Source organism: Prunus mume, linkage group LG2 (assembly GCF_029339155.1).
Source record: "Prunus mume cultivar Tortuosa linkage group LG2, ASM2933915v1, whole genome shotgun sequence".
Lineage (NCBI taxonomy): Eukaryota > Viridiplantae > Streptophyta > Magnoliopsida > Rosales > Rosaceae > Prunus > Prunus mume.
This window is the reverse complement of record NC_142699.1, coordinates 18,353,124-18,372,121: the sequence shown is the minus strand read 5'-3', so window position 1 is coordinate 18,372,121 and position 18,998 is coordinate 18,353,124. Positions and strand designations below refer to the sequence as shown.

The 18,998-nt window shown below is 37.2% G+C and overlaps 3 protein-coding genes across 4 annotated transcripts; 1 reads left to right on the top strand and 2 right to left on the bottom strand.

Annotated features, from left to right (window-relative positions):
- Positions 1-4,109: 4,109 nt before the first annotated feature.
- On the top strand, positions 4,110-6,852 carry LOC103341442 (transcription factor HHO3-like). The gene is made up of 5 exons (XM_008244957.2): positions 4,110-4,734; positions 4,853-5,130; positions 5,254-5,539; positions 5,696-5,772; positions 6,207-6,852. Exons 1-5 carry the CDS (start codon positions 4,602-4,604, stop codon positions 6,576-6,578), a joined length of 1,146 nt encoding a protein of 381 aa, XP_008243179.2. The 5' UTR covers positions 4,110-4,601; the 3' UTR covers positions 6,579-6,852.
- Positions 6,853-12,644: 5,792 nt separating this feature from the next.
- On the bottom strand, positions 12,645-15,294 carry LOC103341443 (Metallo-hydrolase/oxidoreductase superfamily protein). The gene is made up of 8 exons (XM_008244958.3): positions 15,086-15,294; positions 14,902-14,995; positions 14,690-14,815; positions 14,392-14,550; positions 13,724-13,842; positions 13,191-13,382; positions 13,012-13,102; positions 12,645-12,917 (listed from the first exon to the last, which is right to left on the bottom strand). Exons 1-8 carry the CDS (start codon positions 15,238-15,240, stop codon positions 12,825-12,827), a joined length of 1,029 nt encoding a protein of 342 aa, XP_008243180.1. The 5' UTR covers positions 15,241-15,294; the 3' UTR covers positions 12,645-12,824.
- A 185-nt stretch (positions 15,295-15,479) lies between these two features.
- On the bottom strand, positions 15,480-18,500 carry LOC103341444 (Endosomal targeting BRO1-like domain-containing protein). 2 transcript variants are annotated; one of them, XM_008244962.2, is made up of 6 exons: positions 18,127-18,500; positions 17,457-17,624; positions 16,756-17,017; positions 16,472-16,638; positions 16,164-16,313; positions 15,480-16,042 (listed from the first exon to the last, which is right to left on the bottom strand). In XM_008244962.2, the coding sequence occupies exons 1-6, from the start codon at positions 18,169-18,171 to the stop codon at positions 15,692-15,694; spliced, it is 1,143 nt and encodes a 380-aa protein (XP_008243184.2). In that variant the 5' UTR covers positions 18,172-18,500; the 3' UTR covers positions 15,480-15,691. The 2 variants fall into 2 exon arrangements, with proteins under 2 accessions (XP_008243184.2, XP_088902862.1); XM_089046736.1 differs by lacking the exon at positions 18,127-18,500 and adding an exon at positions 17,121-17,162 and having other exon boundaries at positions 17,457-17,595.
- Between the last annotated feature and the right edge of the window lie 498 nt (positions 18,501-18,998).

Here is an 18,998-nt window from a genome sequence, read left to right as displayed (position 1 = left end):
GCTATGATAAATTATGATCATATCAGATTATAAATGTGGCTTGTCAATGTGATCGGCATTGCGTTTGAGAGAGAGAGAGAGAGAGAGAGAGAGAGAGTGAGTTTTTATATAGAAAAAAGATTCAAGAGAGAGAGAGAGAGAGCTAGAGTTTGTGGGAAGTTGCACGTGGATTGGATAGGCGTAGGAGCACAGGAGGAATTGATTAAATAGAGAGATGTTTGGGTTTTTGGCGTGTTCGGGAATGGAGGAGACAAAAACCAGAAAAGGAGGAGGAGGAGGAGGAGGAGGAGGAGGTCTAGGGTAGTGGGGGCAAACGGCAAGGCAATGCAATGCATAGAGAATAGCTAGCGTGCTCTACAATAACACCACTCTAAACTCCGTACTTTTTCTCCCCCAATTTGCTCCAAACCCTTGCTCGTTTCCCGAGACCCTAGCTTAGATATCATATACCTCCCCCTGCTCATCTCTCTCTCATTTATTTATTCAGATACATCTTCCGCCCTTATTTACTCTCTCTATGTCTCTGTCTTTGTCTCTCTCTCTCTCCAAATCCAAAAGTTGAGAGAGAGAGAGAGAGAGAGAGAGAGAGAGAGAGAGAGAGAAAATATATTGATCACATACAATATTACAGTAGTGTATGGTAGACATGGAGGACTGTAGAGTGGAAGGCGTGAGCTTTTCTCCCCCAATACTTTTGTTATAAAAGAGATGGTGATGGCGATAGCTAGCTAAGCCATGGTGCCAAATAATGTTGCTGCATGGAAACCCGAAAGGGACACATTACCAATTTCCCCACACAGGGTCTCACTCACCTCCTCCTCCTAGTTACTAATTACTATACCATGGGGACAAAACAAACAAAACAAAAAAAGAAGTAAAAATTTCAAAATGAAATGCACAAATCTGTCATAAGGGCAAGCCAAGCCAGAAACCGCACTGCACTGCAGTGTGAGAAAGTAAAGCGACCTCCAGCTGCTAAAGCAACATTCATTCAACTTATACTACTGTTTGTGTTTTATATTCTTCTTCTTGTGCTGGAATATTGTTTTTAGAATCTCAGACAAAATCCATGCATAAGTAAAGTGCCACCAATTGTTCAAAATATCCCAATAACCGATGGCAAATAAATAAATCATTTACCAACTTTAAAAAAGACTATATAAATTACAAAAATATTAGGTGTTTCTGTACCATATACGAACAAGATTTTGACAGAATAATAAATGGGCCAACCTGACCGATTGGTGCAGTGCAAAAGTTTGACTGGATACGGCCCAAAACAGAAACTTAGATGGATGGTAATTCAAACCATCCCATCAATGTCCAGAGACTTCATTGAAATACAAGGAAAAACAAAAACCAAACACCACCAGATAGTAAAAACAGTTCCATCCATGTGCTTCTTCCCGAAGCTAATAACCCATTGAAAGGACTAGCGAAAGGACTGGTTAAAAAAGTACTAGGTTTGGCCTGGTCCCTAGCTCAACTTTTAGTTGCTTATCGGGATTAAGAAACATACACTGCATGATCATGACTAATCACATGACAAAAGCACGCTCGAAAACATGCACGCATCCATGGCTTTGGCTTTGCAGAGAGAGAGAAGGGTAATTTGCTAAGCATAGGAGCCTAGCTATATCTGTAGCTCACTATTTATAAGGTGCAACTTTTGAACAATGAGCTTTGTTTTGGTGATTAATTGTACGTCTCTGAGACAAAGTCAAGTGCCCGCATGTGGGTTGGGTTCTATACGAACAGAAATTCCCTGTGCCACTTTTAATCTTGCTCTTTTGCTTTTTTCTTAACTAAAAAACTTGTACAAAACGGATTTTGACTAGCTATTAGGCCTATGATCTCAGCCTCTCATTCAGTACACTTACATAGAAAGTTTAGAAACCCAACAAAGAATCAAAATAATTAGAGATAATACCTCTCCTATTTTCATGCTATTGATTGACATTATATATGCAGGCAGGCAAGGTACTTCTTATTTCGTGCTAGCTGACCTTATTTGGAGTAATTTTTCACGGGATGTAACTAATAAGATTACGCTACAACATGTGAATTGATATATAATACCACATGACGGGTTCATTCCGATTAATTTGATCGCAATTAATCATAACACAACAAATTAAATTGGGTAAAAGAAATACCTCCCACCAAGATGCAGTGTGTATATATAGTGGTGGGATGTACTCTTACTTACTATTGTTGTTGAATGACATGAGCTGAGGAAGTGTAAAGACAAACTGTTGGTCACTCAGGGCTTTGCCTTGCAAAATATGTGTATGTGAGACTCGAACGTAGGAAAGACAAAGTAAAAATTTCCAAATCTTCGTCTTGTCTGAAAAAAGAAACTGGGAAAAGCCAACAGTGCCAACCTCATCAGACTTCATAGCCGCCCCAGTTGATTTGTCACACCACCTCCCTCCTTCCCTTCCTCTAATTAACTACTGTTCATGTGACAGTCCCAGCTCCTTCACACAGAAAGACTAATTTCATTGTTGACTCCACCACAGCACAGGGATCTCTATGTTACTGTTTAACCAATATTTTCTGACTTTTTTTTTTTAATAATTATTTTTTTGAAGAGTGTGAAAACAAATAAAATTCAATAGAAACTTTCAAAGAAGCAAGCAAGAGAAGATGCTATGTTACTTGGGGCTGAGAAAGAGAGATTCTTCTTGTACTCCCAAAAAGTAAAAGGATCTTTTATAATTTGGGCAGCTTGTTTTTGGGCTCCATTTAAAAGTTTGCTGTAGAGTTGGAGCCTACAAAAGATGGTCCAATATTCATGAACACTAAATTTAAGAAAAACGTTTATTTTCTGATTGGATGTCCGGAGGGGTTGGGGGTTTGGGGGGGAGCGTAAATTGCCATATCATTCACATTGATCACATGGTCATAAGATTATGCGTCACCTTCTCGAGCCTGACACAATTAGTTTTTTTTTTACTTTCTTTTTCTCGGGTGTGATCGATGAACTTTTGAGAAGCACTTTGCTTGCTCAACATTACATTGATTTTATTTTGTTGAAAGACTGGACATGGAGTGATCTTCTTTCAATTCTCAGGTAGTAAAACATCTTCAGACCAAATAAATAAATAAATTAATTAATTAATTAAATAGTAAGGCAACACATTGGTCATTTTAAATACCAAACTAACTTTTTGTTGTTGTTGTTGATACAAATTATATTCTATTTTAATCTAATTTAGATTATAATAAAGGGGGATCCGAATTCTAAACTCGAGAGCATAGCAGGTTTCACATCCACTCAAACCAACTTATCTAATAAGCTAAAGTCTGCCAAACTTTCTTTTATTTAAGTTCTAAACTAAATTAATGGGCTGAATCCAAATAAGCCCCAGCCCGGCTATTACCTGGGCCATGGATCAACCCGAAACGCGCCAAACATACTAAGCCCTTATTGACCATCTCTACAGTACGCCCACCTCCAGGGAATCGCTGCACCGTCCAGAATCCGGGAATACTTGATCTTAGCCGAAAGGCCTCAATTTCCTTGTATAGAAAATGACAGGTGTCAAAATCCTACGGGTATTGGGAAGCACGCACCGATGACAGGGCGTGGTGGAAGCAATGATTGAACATAGCGTAAACAGAGGGCAGTGTGGATTAGGATGGGCAGCAGTTGGCCCTCAGAGGGCGCGAAAAGGCACATTTAATCACGCCTAATGCTACGCGTCGTGGCCACGAGTGTGCACGCACACACCCACGCACAAGAAGATTGAACCTTGAAGATTCCCTTTGCTCTCGGAAAACCCCGAGAATATTCGGAGGGGGGGAGAGAGAGAGAGAGAGAGAGAGAGAGAAACAATAGACTTGAAATAAATATGACCAAGAATTAATCAGATAAACAGAAAAATAAAATATAAAAACAGACAGAGGGTAGGGAACAGAAAAAGAAAGGAACTGGTAAGAGGCTGAGCCCTCTGGAGGGAGGGAGCAATCGGTCTTTGATCTTATCCGATAAAAATTAGAACATTTAAAAATAAAAAATAAAAAATTAAAGATAAAAGTAGGTGGGGGAGGTGGTGACGTCAGCTCCAGCCCATAGATAGGCAGAGAAAACCGAATCACAATTCATACCATCGAATATTCAACCCCGACTTCTTAAAAAAACTAATTTGGAAATAAAAACCCAATCACAGATTCGCTTTTGTACGCGACGCCACGACCCGACGTCTCTCTCTCTCTCTCTCTCTCTCTCTCTGAAAACAAAAAACACTCCTAAAAATTCCATCTTTTCTTTTCTAATTTAATATCTCTAGAAACTTGTTTTTGTTGGTTTCTTTCTTTTTAAATAATTTGGTTTTGGTCTGCAAGATTATTCCGGTTTCGGATTCTACTTGGATCCCATATGCGTCCTTGACAAGCCCCATTCGTTACCCAATCCCCCTTGTTCGGTTCTATCTATGCTTTGGACCTCCACCTGCTCCTCCTTATAATCTCTCTCATACATAAAGACATTCACACCCGCACCCGCATTTCTCTAGCTCTGATTTAACCCAAGAAGGAAGATAAAGACACAAGCTTTGAAAAATCCAGGAAGAAAAAAATAAAATAAAAAGTTAGCTATGGAGTCTACAGAGCAAATGCAGGCTTCAAGGTTGGGTTTCCGTGACTATGTCAAGGCCTTAGAGGAGGAGAGGCATAAGATTCAAGTTTTTCAGCGAGAGCTCCCTCTCTGCTTGGAGCTTGTCACTCAAGGTACGGACCCTTTTCAATTTACACCTGAAGTCTTGTCTTATAAATCCTAAAGTTCATGTCTTGGTTTGAATTTATATGGATTTGTTTTCTTATTTTGTTTTTGGGTTGTTTTTTCTAGCTATTGAGAGGTGTAAGCAACAGCTTTCGGATACAACCACAGACTACATGCATGGACAATCTGAGTGCTCGGAACAAACTTCAAGTGAGGGGCTTGTGTTTGAGGAATTCATTCCCTTGAAAAGGACTTCCTCCTCTGATAGTGATGATGATGAGGTGCAAGAGTCTCAGGAGCCCAAGATCAATGACAAGGATAAGACTAATGGTGACAAGAAAAAATCAGACTGGCTTAGATCTGCCCAGCTCTGGAATACAACCCCAGATCCACCCCTTAAAGAGGTATAAAAAAGATTCCACCTTTATCTATTGAAATGAATTGTGATTGCCCTTTTGTTTAGCAGCTCCATTATTTGAGGTAAAAGAGTGGGAAAGTATTGATTTTGGGGGTGTTGGTCATTGCAGGAATTGCCTAGAAAGGCCTCAGTGATGGAGGTCAAGAGAAATGGGGGGGCTTTTCAGCCTTTCCAAAGGGAGAAAAGCGTTGGAAAGACTAATAGGCCAGTGGCTAAAGTGCCTGCTTCTGCTCCGGCTACTAGTTCAACCACAGACACCGTCAGTGGAGGCAGTGGTGAAAGCCTCAAGAAAGAAGAAAAGGATGGACAGGGTCAGAGGAAACAAAGGCGGAATTGGTCACCGGAGTTGCATCGCCGGTTCTTGCATGCTCTTCAACAGCTTGGTGGTTCACATGGTATGTTGTTGAGTAACCTTTATAATGTTTTTGAGATTAATTTACTTGGATGGTCAATGATCATGGGATATGTTATTTATTATGATTGGATGCATATGGGATTAAATTCATTTGGATGTTTGCTTGACTTGTGGGTGTGATTGGTTTTTCTTGCAGCTGCTACACCGAAGCAAATTAGAGAGTTAATGAAGGTTGATGGGCTCACAAACGATGAAGTCAAAAGCCATTTACAGGTTTGTATATGTGATTATCATCTATCTGTTTTAATAATAATTTGCTTTATGTGAATAAAATTGTACAAGGAGCTAATGCCATGCCACTACTCATACATGACAGAGATTGGAAGCAATGTTTTTATGGAGATCTTTACAATTTTAACTTATATAATAATCTTATTGGTACTGTTAGTTTGTATTTCCTAGGTTTCCTATCAATTCAAGTCATGCTATTAGTCTTGAATTTCAATTCATATTTAACTTTTGGGTGCTTCTCTATGTGCAAGTTACAATGTGATTAAAACAATATTATAAAACAACCCAGCAACAAAGAGTTGTGAATCTAACAAAAGCATACATTTCTTGAAGAATCAATCAGAAGTTGTGAATTTTTATTAAGCCGTTCTGCAATCAAGCAGAGCCTAATTTCTATCATCTTCCATTGTTCACAGAAATATCGTTTGCACACTCGAAGACCAACTCCAACAATGCACAACAACAACAACAGCAACACACAAGCACCACAGTTTTTGGTTGTGGGAGGTATCTGGGTGCCACCCCAGGACTACGCAGCAGTAGCAGCACCCACAGCTTCAGGGGAGGCTGCCAGGGTTGCTGCAGCCAATGGAATATATGCACCTGTGGCTACATCTCCGTCTACCGTCACACCAGTGTCACCACCATCCTTAATGCAAAGACCGCGACCGAAGAGACCTGTGTCCTCTCATTCAGAAGAGAGGGTCAGCCACAGCGAAGGCCGCGGTCATTGCAATTCTACCGCGACATCATCCTCCACTCACACCACTGCTTCCCCTGTGTTATAAGCTTTTTTTAACATGAGAATGATGTAAAAATTTTGTAACCAGCGTTATAGAAAGTCCTTTCTGATTACCACACCAATATTCTGACCTATTCCCTGTTTTGTTTTTCCCTCCTGTTGTCTATGAGCTATAAGATGTAGAGGTGTGTGCTGGATACGAGGGACAGTGACAGTAAAGTTTTGAAGTTGAATAAATTACATACAGAATTTGGAAGCAGAACAAAAAATATTATGAGGCTCGAGCACGCCAATAATAACATAATGTTTCTTGTTTGTTATATCTCTATGTACATATGTATAGCCTGCACATTTTAGTAATCGTCGGCTTGTTAACTGTTGTATGCATTTGATTGAATGCTCTGTTTTGTACTGGATACGAGGTTGAAATTTGAATGGTAGCTGAGATTGCAAGAACCTAGACAATTTGCAATAAAATATCAAAGTCTAATACGAACATGTTAATGGACAGAGAAGCTGCAAATCAAACTGTTTCATGGCACTTACTGTGGTAATTACTAATTGCACCAAGGTTAAGACTTGTACTGCATATATATATATATATATTTGCCAAATTATAAAAATATCATTGATAAATCCCAAAAGGCTCGACAATAATAATTACACAGGCAACCAATCACTTAAACGCTAAACTCCAAATTATGTAAATGCTGACTAATTTCCACACTGAATTTGTCCAACTGGCCGGACAGCCACATAAGGTTTGGGGAAAAGGATGGTCTATTCGTAGCTATAACTTGATGAGGGAGTTATAGAGCTTTGTTGACAAAGAGGGGAATATAGTCTTCTTTACTTAAAAGTCCTGAAAAATAAAAAAATGACAACAAAAGAATCCTGACCCACGAGAAATCTTCCTACCCAAGAAAATAAGCAAATCACAGATGTTGCAGATCTAATCAAATCTTTTCTGTTTGGCTATTGTTGCCTCAAATCATAGAAAATTGGGTTGCGTAGAGGCTACACACAATATGATAATTCCTTGGCCTTTTGCACAAAAGGAGAAAAATATTGGGAAAATTCAGTAGTCTGTTGGATATGTATGCATCAAAAACATGTGCACATACACACATATCATATGTTTCCCAATAAAGCCACCCCCTCTGAACATCAACTGCTTTAGAAAGTGGGGTTTGAACAGTTTAATGTTAACTTCTATCTGAAGCTGATTAGGTTTTGGTTGGGTAAGCTAGATGGGGATACCTTATCCATAAAACCACACCCCAACCCCCAACCCTCCCCCTCCCCCTCTTTTAATTTTTTCACTCACTCACTCTCTTTTTAGTTTATTTTGTATAATTTATCCCTGCGATTACATGTTTCATGGCTTCATTGAATGGCACTATTAAACTATATATATAACTGTTTGCATATATTATTTACTTTTTCTTGTTCTTTTTAATGACTGTATATTTATCATTTCAAGTGAAGCCAGCCATTACATGTTTCAGAGCCCTTCCAATAGTGAAAGGATAAGGATAGGTTTTAGAATATCATGAAGGGTCGTTCTATACTTGAGATTTAAGAAGATGAACTCATGCAAATGTCCAAAGCTAACCATAATTTTCGTCTTATACTTTGTAGTTGTACAGATCACCAAAACCTAGGGCCTCAAGCGTAAAAATAAAAATTTATAATGACTTGAGTTACGAATTCCTTACCCCCAAAAATAAAATAAAATCATGACATGTAAGATCAACCAATTTCTTTTTCCTTTCATTCCCTCCAAGTTTAAACAGAAGTTTGGATATATATATATATATATATAGAGCTTGAATGACGAAATAATTACTTCAAAGTGTCCACATTCGTAATAAAATATGGAATAATTTGGTCATCTCTCTATCAACTTTTTAGGCTTTTATCTAAACAAATACAAAACAACCAGAGAAAAACAAATGTTATCCAATAGGGAATATTATTTAGATGCTTGCATGGCGGTGATCCAGGCCATTTTAAAACGTGGCGGCTCTGATAATGCATGGTAGATGGTACAAGTTAAAAGTTATAACCAGGCTAGGCCCCATAAATTATTATCATTTTGTGTTTGTGTTTGTGTTGTGTCAACACAAGACACACAGGACAAAGCTGTGTGTTAGTTGGAGCTAATTTTCTAGCTTATCGCATTGCCAGTCCTCCCAATTTTTTTATACAAGAAAACGAAGTGAAAACGTACCACTTCCATGGTCCACATCCGAATATTCCAATGTATTCGGGACAATTAGGCACTAGTTTTTAATATTTTAATTTACTTTTTTTTATTATTCGCAAATGTGCATGTATGTTATCATCTAAAATGTAATAATGTGCTAGTATATTCTCCATTTTCTTAACTTATCTTCTGGGGAAGGAAGGACCAATCAGTAAGGTTTTCTGATCCCCAAGAATCTTACCTTGTCCAAGAATCTACCATATAAATTAAATCAACTTAAACTCAGATTAAGATTAATTAATTACTGAAGAGCGGAGAGCCCAATTGGTTCATGTGGTGTGGGGGCCTCCCAGCTCACATGTATGCTCGGTATATTATGCAGCTTGAGCTTGATGGTGGGCCAATTTGTAATCGAGTGTCTGGTTTCTGAGTTCTCATCAGACTTATTCTTCTCCTTCTGGGTGGAGATGATATTTCTATTTTTGGAATCAAAGGTGTCCTTAAATAGAAAATGAATTGAATATGTATTTTAAGCAAAGAAAATAAACAACGAATCCATTGAGTTGAGGACATTTTCAAAGTGTTCTAGAAGAAGATGGGGTTGGATTAGGACTAAGTCCAAGGGAAAGAGAGAGAGAGAGAGAGAGAGAGAGAGAGAAGCGTCCCTTGAGTGAACCTTAAGGCCAAGTGCCTCTTGCCTTCTATTAAATTCATTAAGAGGAATATTTTTTGGTTCATTTGGTGACAAAATGTCATCGTAATTCTTCTGAGGGGGAAGAGAAGAGGGGAAGATATTGAGCATATTCTGGTGATCTTCTTAAAGTTGAACTATTCAATGCCAAGTTTTGTTTTTTCCTTTTGAACTTGTCATGCTTGACTTAGATTAATTAGTGCTGAATGAAACCCATCTTCCTTTTCACATTAAAAATGAAAACAAAAAGATTTCATATATGGTATCTATCTACGTCAACGTCTGTATCTCTCGAATATACATGCGCATTTGGTGTTTTTTTTTCTTCACATTTTTGTTGTGGACAAACGATATGACATTTATAAATATATTTTACGACCGATCGGATCACACGCAAATAACAAAGTTATGTTTTTACAATATAACTAATCACAACTTGAGTAGCAAAATCATCACAAATATTTCTGACCGAAAAATAAAATCATCACAAATATCATTTTCGCATGATCGCATCCATATGAGTTGCACTTGATATCTCCTTTAACTAAGACCATCTCCACGTGATGGCTATATCCTCAAATATAGCCCCAAATCCCTAAAATCCATATCCAAGAGTGAGCTACACAAAGAGTTATCAAAAAAAAGAATGACTACACAAAGGGCCAATTTCTAAAATGAGGGCCACATGTGGCCCTTTGGCTTGCCCAAACTAAATAATTGGATGGGGCTCAGCTAACGTCACTTAGCCATTAGGTGATGTTTCTTAAAAAATCTAAAAAATTCCTACTTTTTTTTGGTATAAATACCTACCTCATTCTTACATAATTTCTCACAACATCTTCATAATTTTACATATTATCCTTCCTCAATTTCATCCTTTTACATAATTTCTCACAATTTCTTCATTCTTTTACAAACTATCATTCATCCTTTTCCATTTAAATTAATTTTGAAGTTGTTTTTATAACAATAAAAAATCTAATCATAAATCTATAGGACTAATCACTTGCCAACACGTGGATATGTAAAAAATCCTATCCCAAAATATTTTTCTTTTTTAAAATGTATAAATATAAATAGTGGTTTAATTAAATTAACTAATAAATTTACATTATATACTAAAAGTTATTAAAATATTAAATTTAGCTATTTATTGTTGGAGACGGTTAAAATATAGTTTGTCACTATTTTTTATAAAATCCTGTTTTAGAGGGTTAAATGTAGCCCAAAACTAAATATAGACCTCCAAACTTGAAGATAGAAAACAACTGTGACCAATTAGCATTTGATATTGACTCGAGTAAACTGCAGAATTATAATTATCTTCTCACCCCTCTATTTAGTATGTACTAGTACTTCATTCCCGTTCCAATACATATCCTTACATTTCCCCCAATTAAATTGTAATTATATTCCAAAGTGAATCTCACAAATTAGGGGGACAAGTGCCCACTGGGGCAATATTACCCACATAATTTTTAATTTCTAAAATTTCCACACAATTAATTGGCTTTTTTGGGTAGCTATAGCTCTGGAGTCTGAGAAGTCCACATTTATGTGCTGGCTAGCTGACGTGGTTGGCGGAATTAACACCACGAAGCAACAACATTATTTGCTCTGCCCCATGTACTTAATTGATCTAATTATACGAGATCCCTTTGGATTCTCTGTGGCTATTAACCTTAATTCAGCGAATCTTCCAGTTAGCTAGTCATGCTCGCAAATTAAATTTTCATTGTCATTATACAGCACACTGAGAGTGATGTCCCTCACCTTGTTCAAAGCTAGAAATAGCCGTTAATACGCATTTGAGTGTCAATTATTAATGCAAGTGAATTTTATAATACATCAATGGCTCACAATAAGTAATATATTACCTATGATGGGAACAATTATTATTGGCTTTCTTTGGGGTTCCTAGTTCCTAGCTAGTTATGGTTGGCAGAGAACTTGTTTGGGATTGCTTCTTTAGAAAGTACTTCTACTCATAAGCGCTTCTAACAAATGAGCTTTTATTATAAAAATCTTAAATTTTCATAAAAAATTAAAGTACTTCTTGGAAAAGCACTTGGGAGTGCTTCTTGAAGAAGCACATAGTAGTGCTTCTTGAAGAAGCGCTTTTATGACCTAAAGCGCTTCTAAACTTTTTGTCAAATGTCAGAAGAACTTTCGTTATCAGAAAGCTCTTTTAGTCTTTCCAAATACACTCCCAAACAGACCCTTAGATAGCATCCTACTAAGTAATTGTTGTTATAGTAGTTACCGAGATTAATGAAATGATTATGCAGCCCCTTAAGGACACAAACTCGACCGAATGCATTTATCAATAGCTTGATGATTAATTATATTATTTATACATACAAATCTCAACAAGCAACTAAGCCTAAAAGCTTAAACCATAGTCGGCCCTTGGATCAATCATCAATGGGTTCAGTGGTTAAGACGAACCAGTGTTGCTTTTTTAATTCTAAATAAATAAATAACAAGATATGTGTAGGCCATTTTCACGGAATCATTCATTCAGTCTCCTGAAGCACGACGCCAACACGTCCAAATGCATTCGGGTTTGTTGCAAATGCAATGATATTTGCTCGATTCTATGTGCATTTCCCATTGTTCTTTGGTGATAAAAAAGTAAACTAGTTTTATAATTTGATTGGCTCCAGAAATGGAATATTGTTGTGGTTGCAGTCTAATAACACTACCGCTAATATCTCTCATGGATGGAACCGGCCAGGTTCATTGAGGTTGTCAAAGTTGTTTTCATTTTATTATAATAATAAATAAATAAAAAGAGAAAAGCGACCTTATAATTGAGAAAAATACCTAATTTATTAGGCAAATAAACGAGAGGAAACTCCATAGGCAAACAAACAGATTGTGGCGTACATGCTTCCTAGAAAATTACAAAAATGTAAACATTTATAGGAAATTCAGTCCAAACAAACACCATTTATAGAACTGTAAAAATTCATGGGAACAGGATCCGACAGACTAAGAGCTTTCAAGTACTTTATTTAGTTACTAATTAAATTGAGACTATACTTATCCGAGTCATTCTATAGTTAGTTCCTTGTCTAATATCCTTAAATGAGGTCATATCTCTTAACTGTATGATAAAACTAATCAATTTAATCCAACGACTAACTAATTTGATCAAACGATTAAGAGACTACCCGCATCACTTGCACTCATTCTATGAATTACAAATGTTTTGCGCCTCTAACTGTACCCACAGTGGACTTTCTTTTTCTTTAAAAAATATGTAGCGAGACCAAGCCCATTGGGCCTTGCCTTTCAATGAACTTCCATTTGGCAAATTACAAATTTGATTTGATAAAGATGTACATATTTTTAAGGAGATACAGTTTCTGTGTATCTGCAAAAAGAAATTATGGGAGGTTGGAAAGTGGCGGGATCTCTAGAGGTACACCAGGAGTAGGTTGCAGTACCTGCGCATCTGGTAATTCCTTGGACAAAAGTTCCTGCATTACATAACCATGTAATCTTAAGAGTTTATTTTCTTCAAAAGCATAATGACTCAAATATATTTCTCAACAAGGAGTTGAAGAAAACAACCTTGAATGATTCTATTGTTCCTTCAGCCTGAACTAAACTAGCAAGAAGCCCTTTGCTATCCAAGTCTCCGTTTGTCATTGGGACAATGAACCTACAAAATGTACAACAAAGACATTGAAATACTTACAATAAAACCATCTTTCTTTATATGTCAGGGTCAAGGTAAAAAGAATTTGTACTTGGCATGCAGCAGCTTTGCAAGTTCAACTGCATCTTCTTGTCCAGACACCAAAGTAAATTTAGGCAGAAGCTGCTTTATGACCGGCGTGATGACAATGTCAGCCCTTTCCTTCTCCACTGAACTCTTGTTGTATACACAATGGGGTTCATAGTAAAGAGTAAATTTCCCTTCTGGAGAACTGACAAGATATCTGGTCCACATAGCATACATATATACTTAATATTCGTTCAACTAAAGAGTAAATATTAGATAACAGACTACATCAAAATCAAATCTACATATAGGTAACATTCCTTGGAAATACACTAGACTAAAAGTTGAAGAACATATTATTGAAGGAAGTTGAGGTTCCACCCCAAAACCAATTGGCAATGGGGGAAGTAGCCCAACTCCTTATAAACCCAGGCTAGGTCCCTTAACATTTCAATGTGGGACAAACACTCTCAACAATTATACCGCAAAGGAACTGTAACATTCCTTGAAAATGGAATTCACTAGTGTCATATTGGCAATAGATGAATGAAACCTTACCCATTTTCAGGGCGCTGCCAAGGAGGACCAAGAACAGGCCCTGCAGTGGCCTGAACTTTGACTGTAGAACCACTTCTTGCTTCAATTACGGAGCTCTGACCAGGTTCCATATATGTGACCTGAAAAACGAAAAAATTAGAGTGTGAGTATCAAACAGAGAAGAGGCATCTGAATTTATGCTTCTGAGGGCATAATTATTTAATTATCTTGAATGCTAGTATTGCAACTTTCAGAAACCAATTGAGACAACGGTTTAGGTTCAGTTGTTACAAGAGATGTGATTTTGGCATGGAATTTGTCTACGGTCATGTCCACCATCTTAGCAGTAAACGCAATTACCCAAAAATTGACAGGGAACAGCTGAATAAGAACAGAGGCCCCAGCCTGATTGACATCTCCTGCCCAAAAACTATGCTAGTTCTTGAGAAAAAGGCATTGCTTATTGTTAAGTTATGATTTTGGATTTCATTTGATCATACCATATAAGTGTAGTGTCATTATCAGCTTGTTATAGTATAGACCACCAAGCCAATTTTTCTCAGGTCTTAATTTCTTTGATGGTGACTACAACGAATGAATAGCATATGTGAAAATAAAAAACAAAACAGAAATATTCAGGAGCTGCAGCCTGTAAAAGAAAACGCTGGTTTCAGATTGAATATGCTTACATTGCTGAAAAGGGGATCCAACAACGTCTGAGCATTGGGTGTAGCTATTACTCTAAGATTCAGGTACTTTTCAGAGAGCGGCTTTAAAGTCTTCAAATGGCAGTGGTCATCGAGGCTTTGTGTGATTAGTAAACAATCAACTTCTGGAAGATCACTTAGCTGCACTAAAATTGCACACCCAATCAAAACAGGCTTATCAATTCCAGAACAATTGTACTACAAGATAATGGCAACATATGCATAACAACAAGGCAAATTATATATAAAAAGGAAATTGAATTAAGAACTAAAAGACTACCTGGAAATTCTTCAAAAACTTCTTGGCAGCATCATAAAGCCAGGGGATCCCAAAATCCAAATTACCCACCAAGATTGGATCGACCAAAATTTTCAACCCACCCACATCCCACAACCAGCTATTCCCCTAAAGCAAAATTTTGTATGCATATGTCAGGAAATGCCCAAAACTAATCAAATCTAAGAAAGACCAATAAGAATATGAAAACCCACCTCCAAGTAAGTGAGTTCGAACCCATCAGTGCCGGCGAAACTCGACTGAATTGCGCTTTTCTCAGAAACCACAGCAGCAACAACCCTACCAATCCTGCAAATATGTACAGCTGAAGACAGCTCTAAGATTTACAAAACCCTGCATATATGAGAGAGAGAGAGAGAGAGAGAGAGAGAGAGAGACCTGGACGTTGAAAGCCTCAATTGTTTGGAACTTGCGCGAATGGGAGTGGGGCTAGGAGTCGAGAGAATGGGAGAGGGCGCGACAGGGGATAAGGGTATTCTCGGCGTGCATGGTCTGCACGACCAGAGAAGAGAGCTGCACTGACCCACAGCCATGGCCTTCCCGCGAATTTTGAGAGCGATTGAAGTGCATAGTTTATTACTTTATTATTAGTTAAATCATTTTCATTTCCTAAAAATTCAAATGGATTTCATGCTGCCACTTGCCACGGGCTCACCCACAAGAACATTTAACTTTTTATTATAAAAAGAATGATTAATAAATGGTAAATCTTTGAAAATTAATTTAATGTGTGTAATGGTTTTTATTTTTTGATCTTTTGATTAAAGAAAAGTTAAAAGAATGTAACTGAAATTCCTTTCTTTTGTAGGAGATAACGCAGCAATGCACCAGCAAAGTTGCAACTCAATATACACAATTTTGTTCAGCACATATAGCTAAAGAAAGAAACCAGCAAAAACTTGGATTTTCGCTAATCTAGGAATCTTTAATTTGTTTGGCTTCACCTGAAACAGAAATGCTTTACAATAAGTGGTTCTTGTACATTCAAATCTTGAAGGCAAGTTGTCTTTCCCATCTTTTGGGTTGATAAGGTATGATACTTGCAATTTTGTTACCTTCAGGTTCTGGCAACTCATCCTCAGAGGGGACTTTCTCATGCCAAACAAACTCGTTTTCATGTTCATGCTTCCTGAGTAATTCCGCAAACTTATCAATTTCCTCTTTGAGAACATATTTCCATGACTCTTCGCCTGGCATTTTCTTCTTCTTCACATCAACCAGTGCAACTCGAAGAACTCCGATGGCAGCCCCGAATTGGTTGGCAATCTTCAGGCTTTCAGCAAAGTATTTCTTACTTTTTAACTCATGTAGCGCTTTGCAACATGATATGAATTCCTGTACAAACCAGAATGAGCAACCAAAATGGGAAAGAAAACTTTCTGATCAGCCCCAAACTGTTCATTCAAGGTGAGGAAGGAATATAAAAATATAACTGTGCAAATGAATGCACACATACCACAATGCGTGAAGAAATATCATTACAATCCCTACTTGCTGTATTTAAAACACCTGCAGCTTCATCAAGCAACTCTGCAACACCATGATGCAACTTTGCCAAAAGACCCACGGTAGTGCCCTTCTCTTCAGCCCTCTTTGTTGTTACCGCCTATTACATTTTCGTAACAACATCAATTATCACAAAGAAGCCTACCGTAAAACTTTTATCATCTCTTTAAAACTGGCCTAGTAAAGAAAAGTAAGTGGATTTATTCATATATCAGTATGGACAGAGCAAACATCCGCAATTCTGTAATGGAAACTCACCTGGGCCTCGGCCAAACAAATGAGGCTCATGACAGTGGACACAGATGAGACAACTTCTGGTGGCCTTTCCGCAGTGAGTGAATATTGTAGAATAGGAAGAACCTTATGAGCAAGATGATGAAAAACACCAGCAGCTTCTCTGAAAAGGGTGGCCGATTGCACTAGGTCTATGACAGCGCAAAGAAACTGATCAGATAATTACATCCATGGTCACAAAAGAAATAATAATAACAATAATAAAAGATCTCAAAAGTGCAATATGAAGGTAAGCTAGCATCTTCTACCTGCAGGAAGAACTTCTAATGCCCTCTCCCGAAGGATTGCACCATAAAGGAAAAGGGTCATACCAATCTCAAACTGCAAGCTATTGATTTGAAAATATTTTGGACCTTTAAAGTTAAAGAAAGAAGATGAACTAAGAGCACTAGTCCATTGCATCTTAAGTTCTGAATTCCATCGAACTATCTGGCTGAAGTCGCTGATCATGCCAACATGGAAAATCAAATTCTCCAGCAATGGAAGATACATTTCTAGGTTGTGAAGAACCTGAGACATTGAAAAGAATACTAGAATAAGCAAAACATCAAATGCTATCAGAGACTGGATTAAATAGTCGTACTAGATGCAAACGGAAAGAATCAATTTGTACCAAATAAATACGCAAGTTCTCCATGTAACATTATCTCACAACCTAAAACACATGAAGATTGAAGGACGGCATTAAACTAACATAAGATTATTAAACACAAAGACATGAGTTCAACAAATGTTTCATCCAAACAGATATTAAAGTACCTACAAACAAACAGAGTTCGTCATTAGAACAGGGTAGTGCCAGTATTACTAAACAATAAAGCTTTTTACGTATATTCAAAGGGTGACATTAATATGCATGAAAATGAAAGAATGCAAACTAAATCTCATATGCCTGGCAAGAAATAATAAGTGGGTCTTCCAAATACCAAATGCCATACTGACAAATTACCTGTTGAGAACGAGAAGTTAACCCTCCAGACATTTCTCTTGCAATGGCCGTAGTAATGGAGCTGCTCTCATTAATAGACTCCTCAATCATTCTACGCTTAGAGCTCAATTCTTTCAGTTGCTCAAGTGTTATGGAATCACGAGCAGCATAAGCCTCTTCAAACACAATCTGTCCCCATTGACAACAAATCACTTGGAAAATTATTAACCACACAAAGAACAAGTAACACTGCCGAATAATTTATTGGACATATATCCACTTCTATGTATTCATCCCCAAAACCTTCCAAAATCTTTCCTCCAAAATAGTAGACCAAAATTTCATTCAGTGGGTTGACAATGTCACATTATTAAGTTTATATTTTTTGTTGTCCTCCTATTGTGTGTCCTAAACATGATTTTCTACCCAACAAAATTCACGAAAACCCAACTGGGTCTATGCTCGTTCACCATTACCGCAATCTCAATCCTGATTACAAGCAAGCAACATGGCATGACAAAATTGGAAATTTGATCAACTGGGTGTATAATAAGCTCAGTATAAAAAATCCGAAAAAAACAAAATTCAAGACCAAAGAAGCTTAATAGCACCATAGACTCTCCAAAAATAACTAAAAACACATTTACCACCAAAATATAAACTCAAGAATATGAGAGGCACCGAGAAATACCTTCTTAGTCTTCAACTTTGCCGGGTCTCGAAAATGAAGCATCATCGTTGCCAATTAAACAAAGCCCAGACAATATCTGGGTTTTACGAGAAGTTTCTAAAACCTTTACCTTTACAGAGCTCAGATTACTAGTAGAGATCAGCTTTCAGGTTAAGAAGCAGAGAGAAGAGTAAGAAGAGTGTGGTTCGTCTTATTTAGCGCGTACCATTTTCCAATGGGTTTTGTTGTTTTGGGTCGTTTTCAGGATCATTGCCTACTGGATTCGTTCGTTTGCTTCTCGGCTAAGATTTCGATTTTTTTATAAGTGGTCATACTCTAATGGGCCCCTGATTCTACATTCTTCAAGCGAACGTGGGCTTCTCCGGCCGACTCTCATAATTTTTTTTTTTAATAATGTCAACTAAAATTTATTTAAAAAGGATGGAAGAAAAAAAGAAGTCGGATTAACTATAGTAAGGCCCCGTTTGGTTCACGGAATGAATTTGAGGAAAAATCATTTCCATGTCATTTCAAGGGATGAAATGGAAAATTCTTTTCTCACGTTTGATAATCTTTGAGAAAGTAACCGAGAGATAACACTTTATTTCCTTTCATATGTTTGTTTTGAATAGGAATGAAAAACAAAGTTTGTACAAATTTTCAATTATACATATATTAAATTAAATAAAAAAAGAATACATTTAATAATATATTGTAATTCTAAATTGTTAATAAGGACAAAATGGTCATGAAAAATGTGTATTTAATGTTGGTTCATTTCCTCAAACTTTCCCATAAGGAGGGAAAACAAAACCCAAGTTGAGAGGATGACTTCACTTTCCCCTACTTTCCCATGGACTAGCCAACGATTTCCCATTCCTGGACTTACCAAA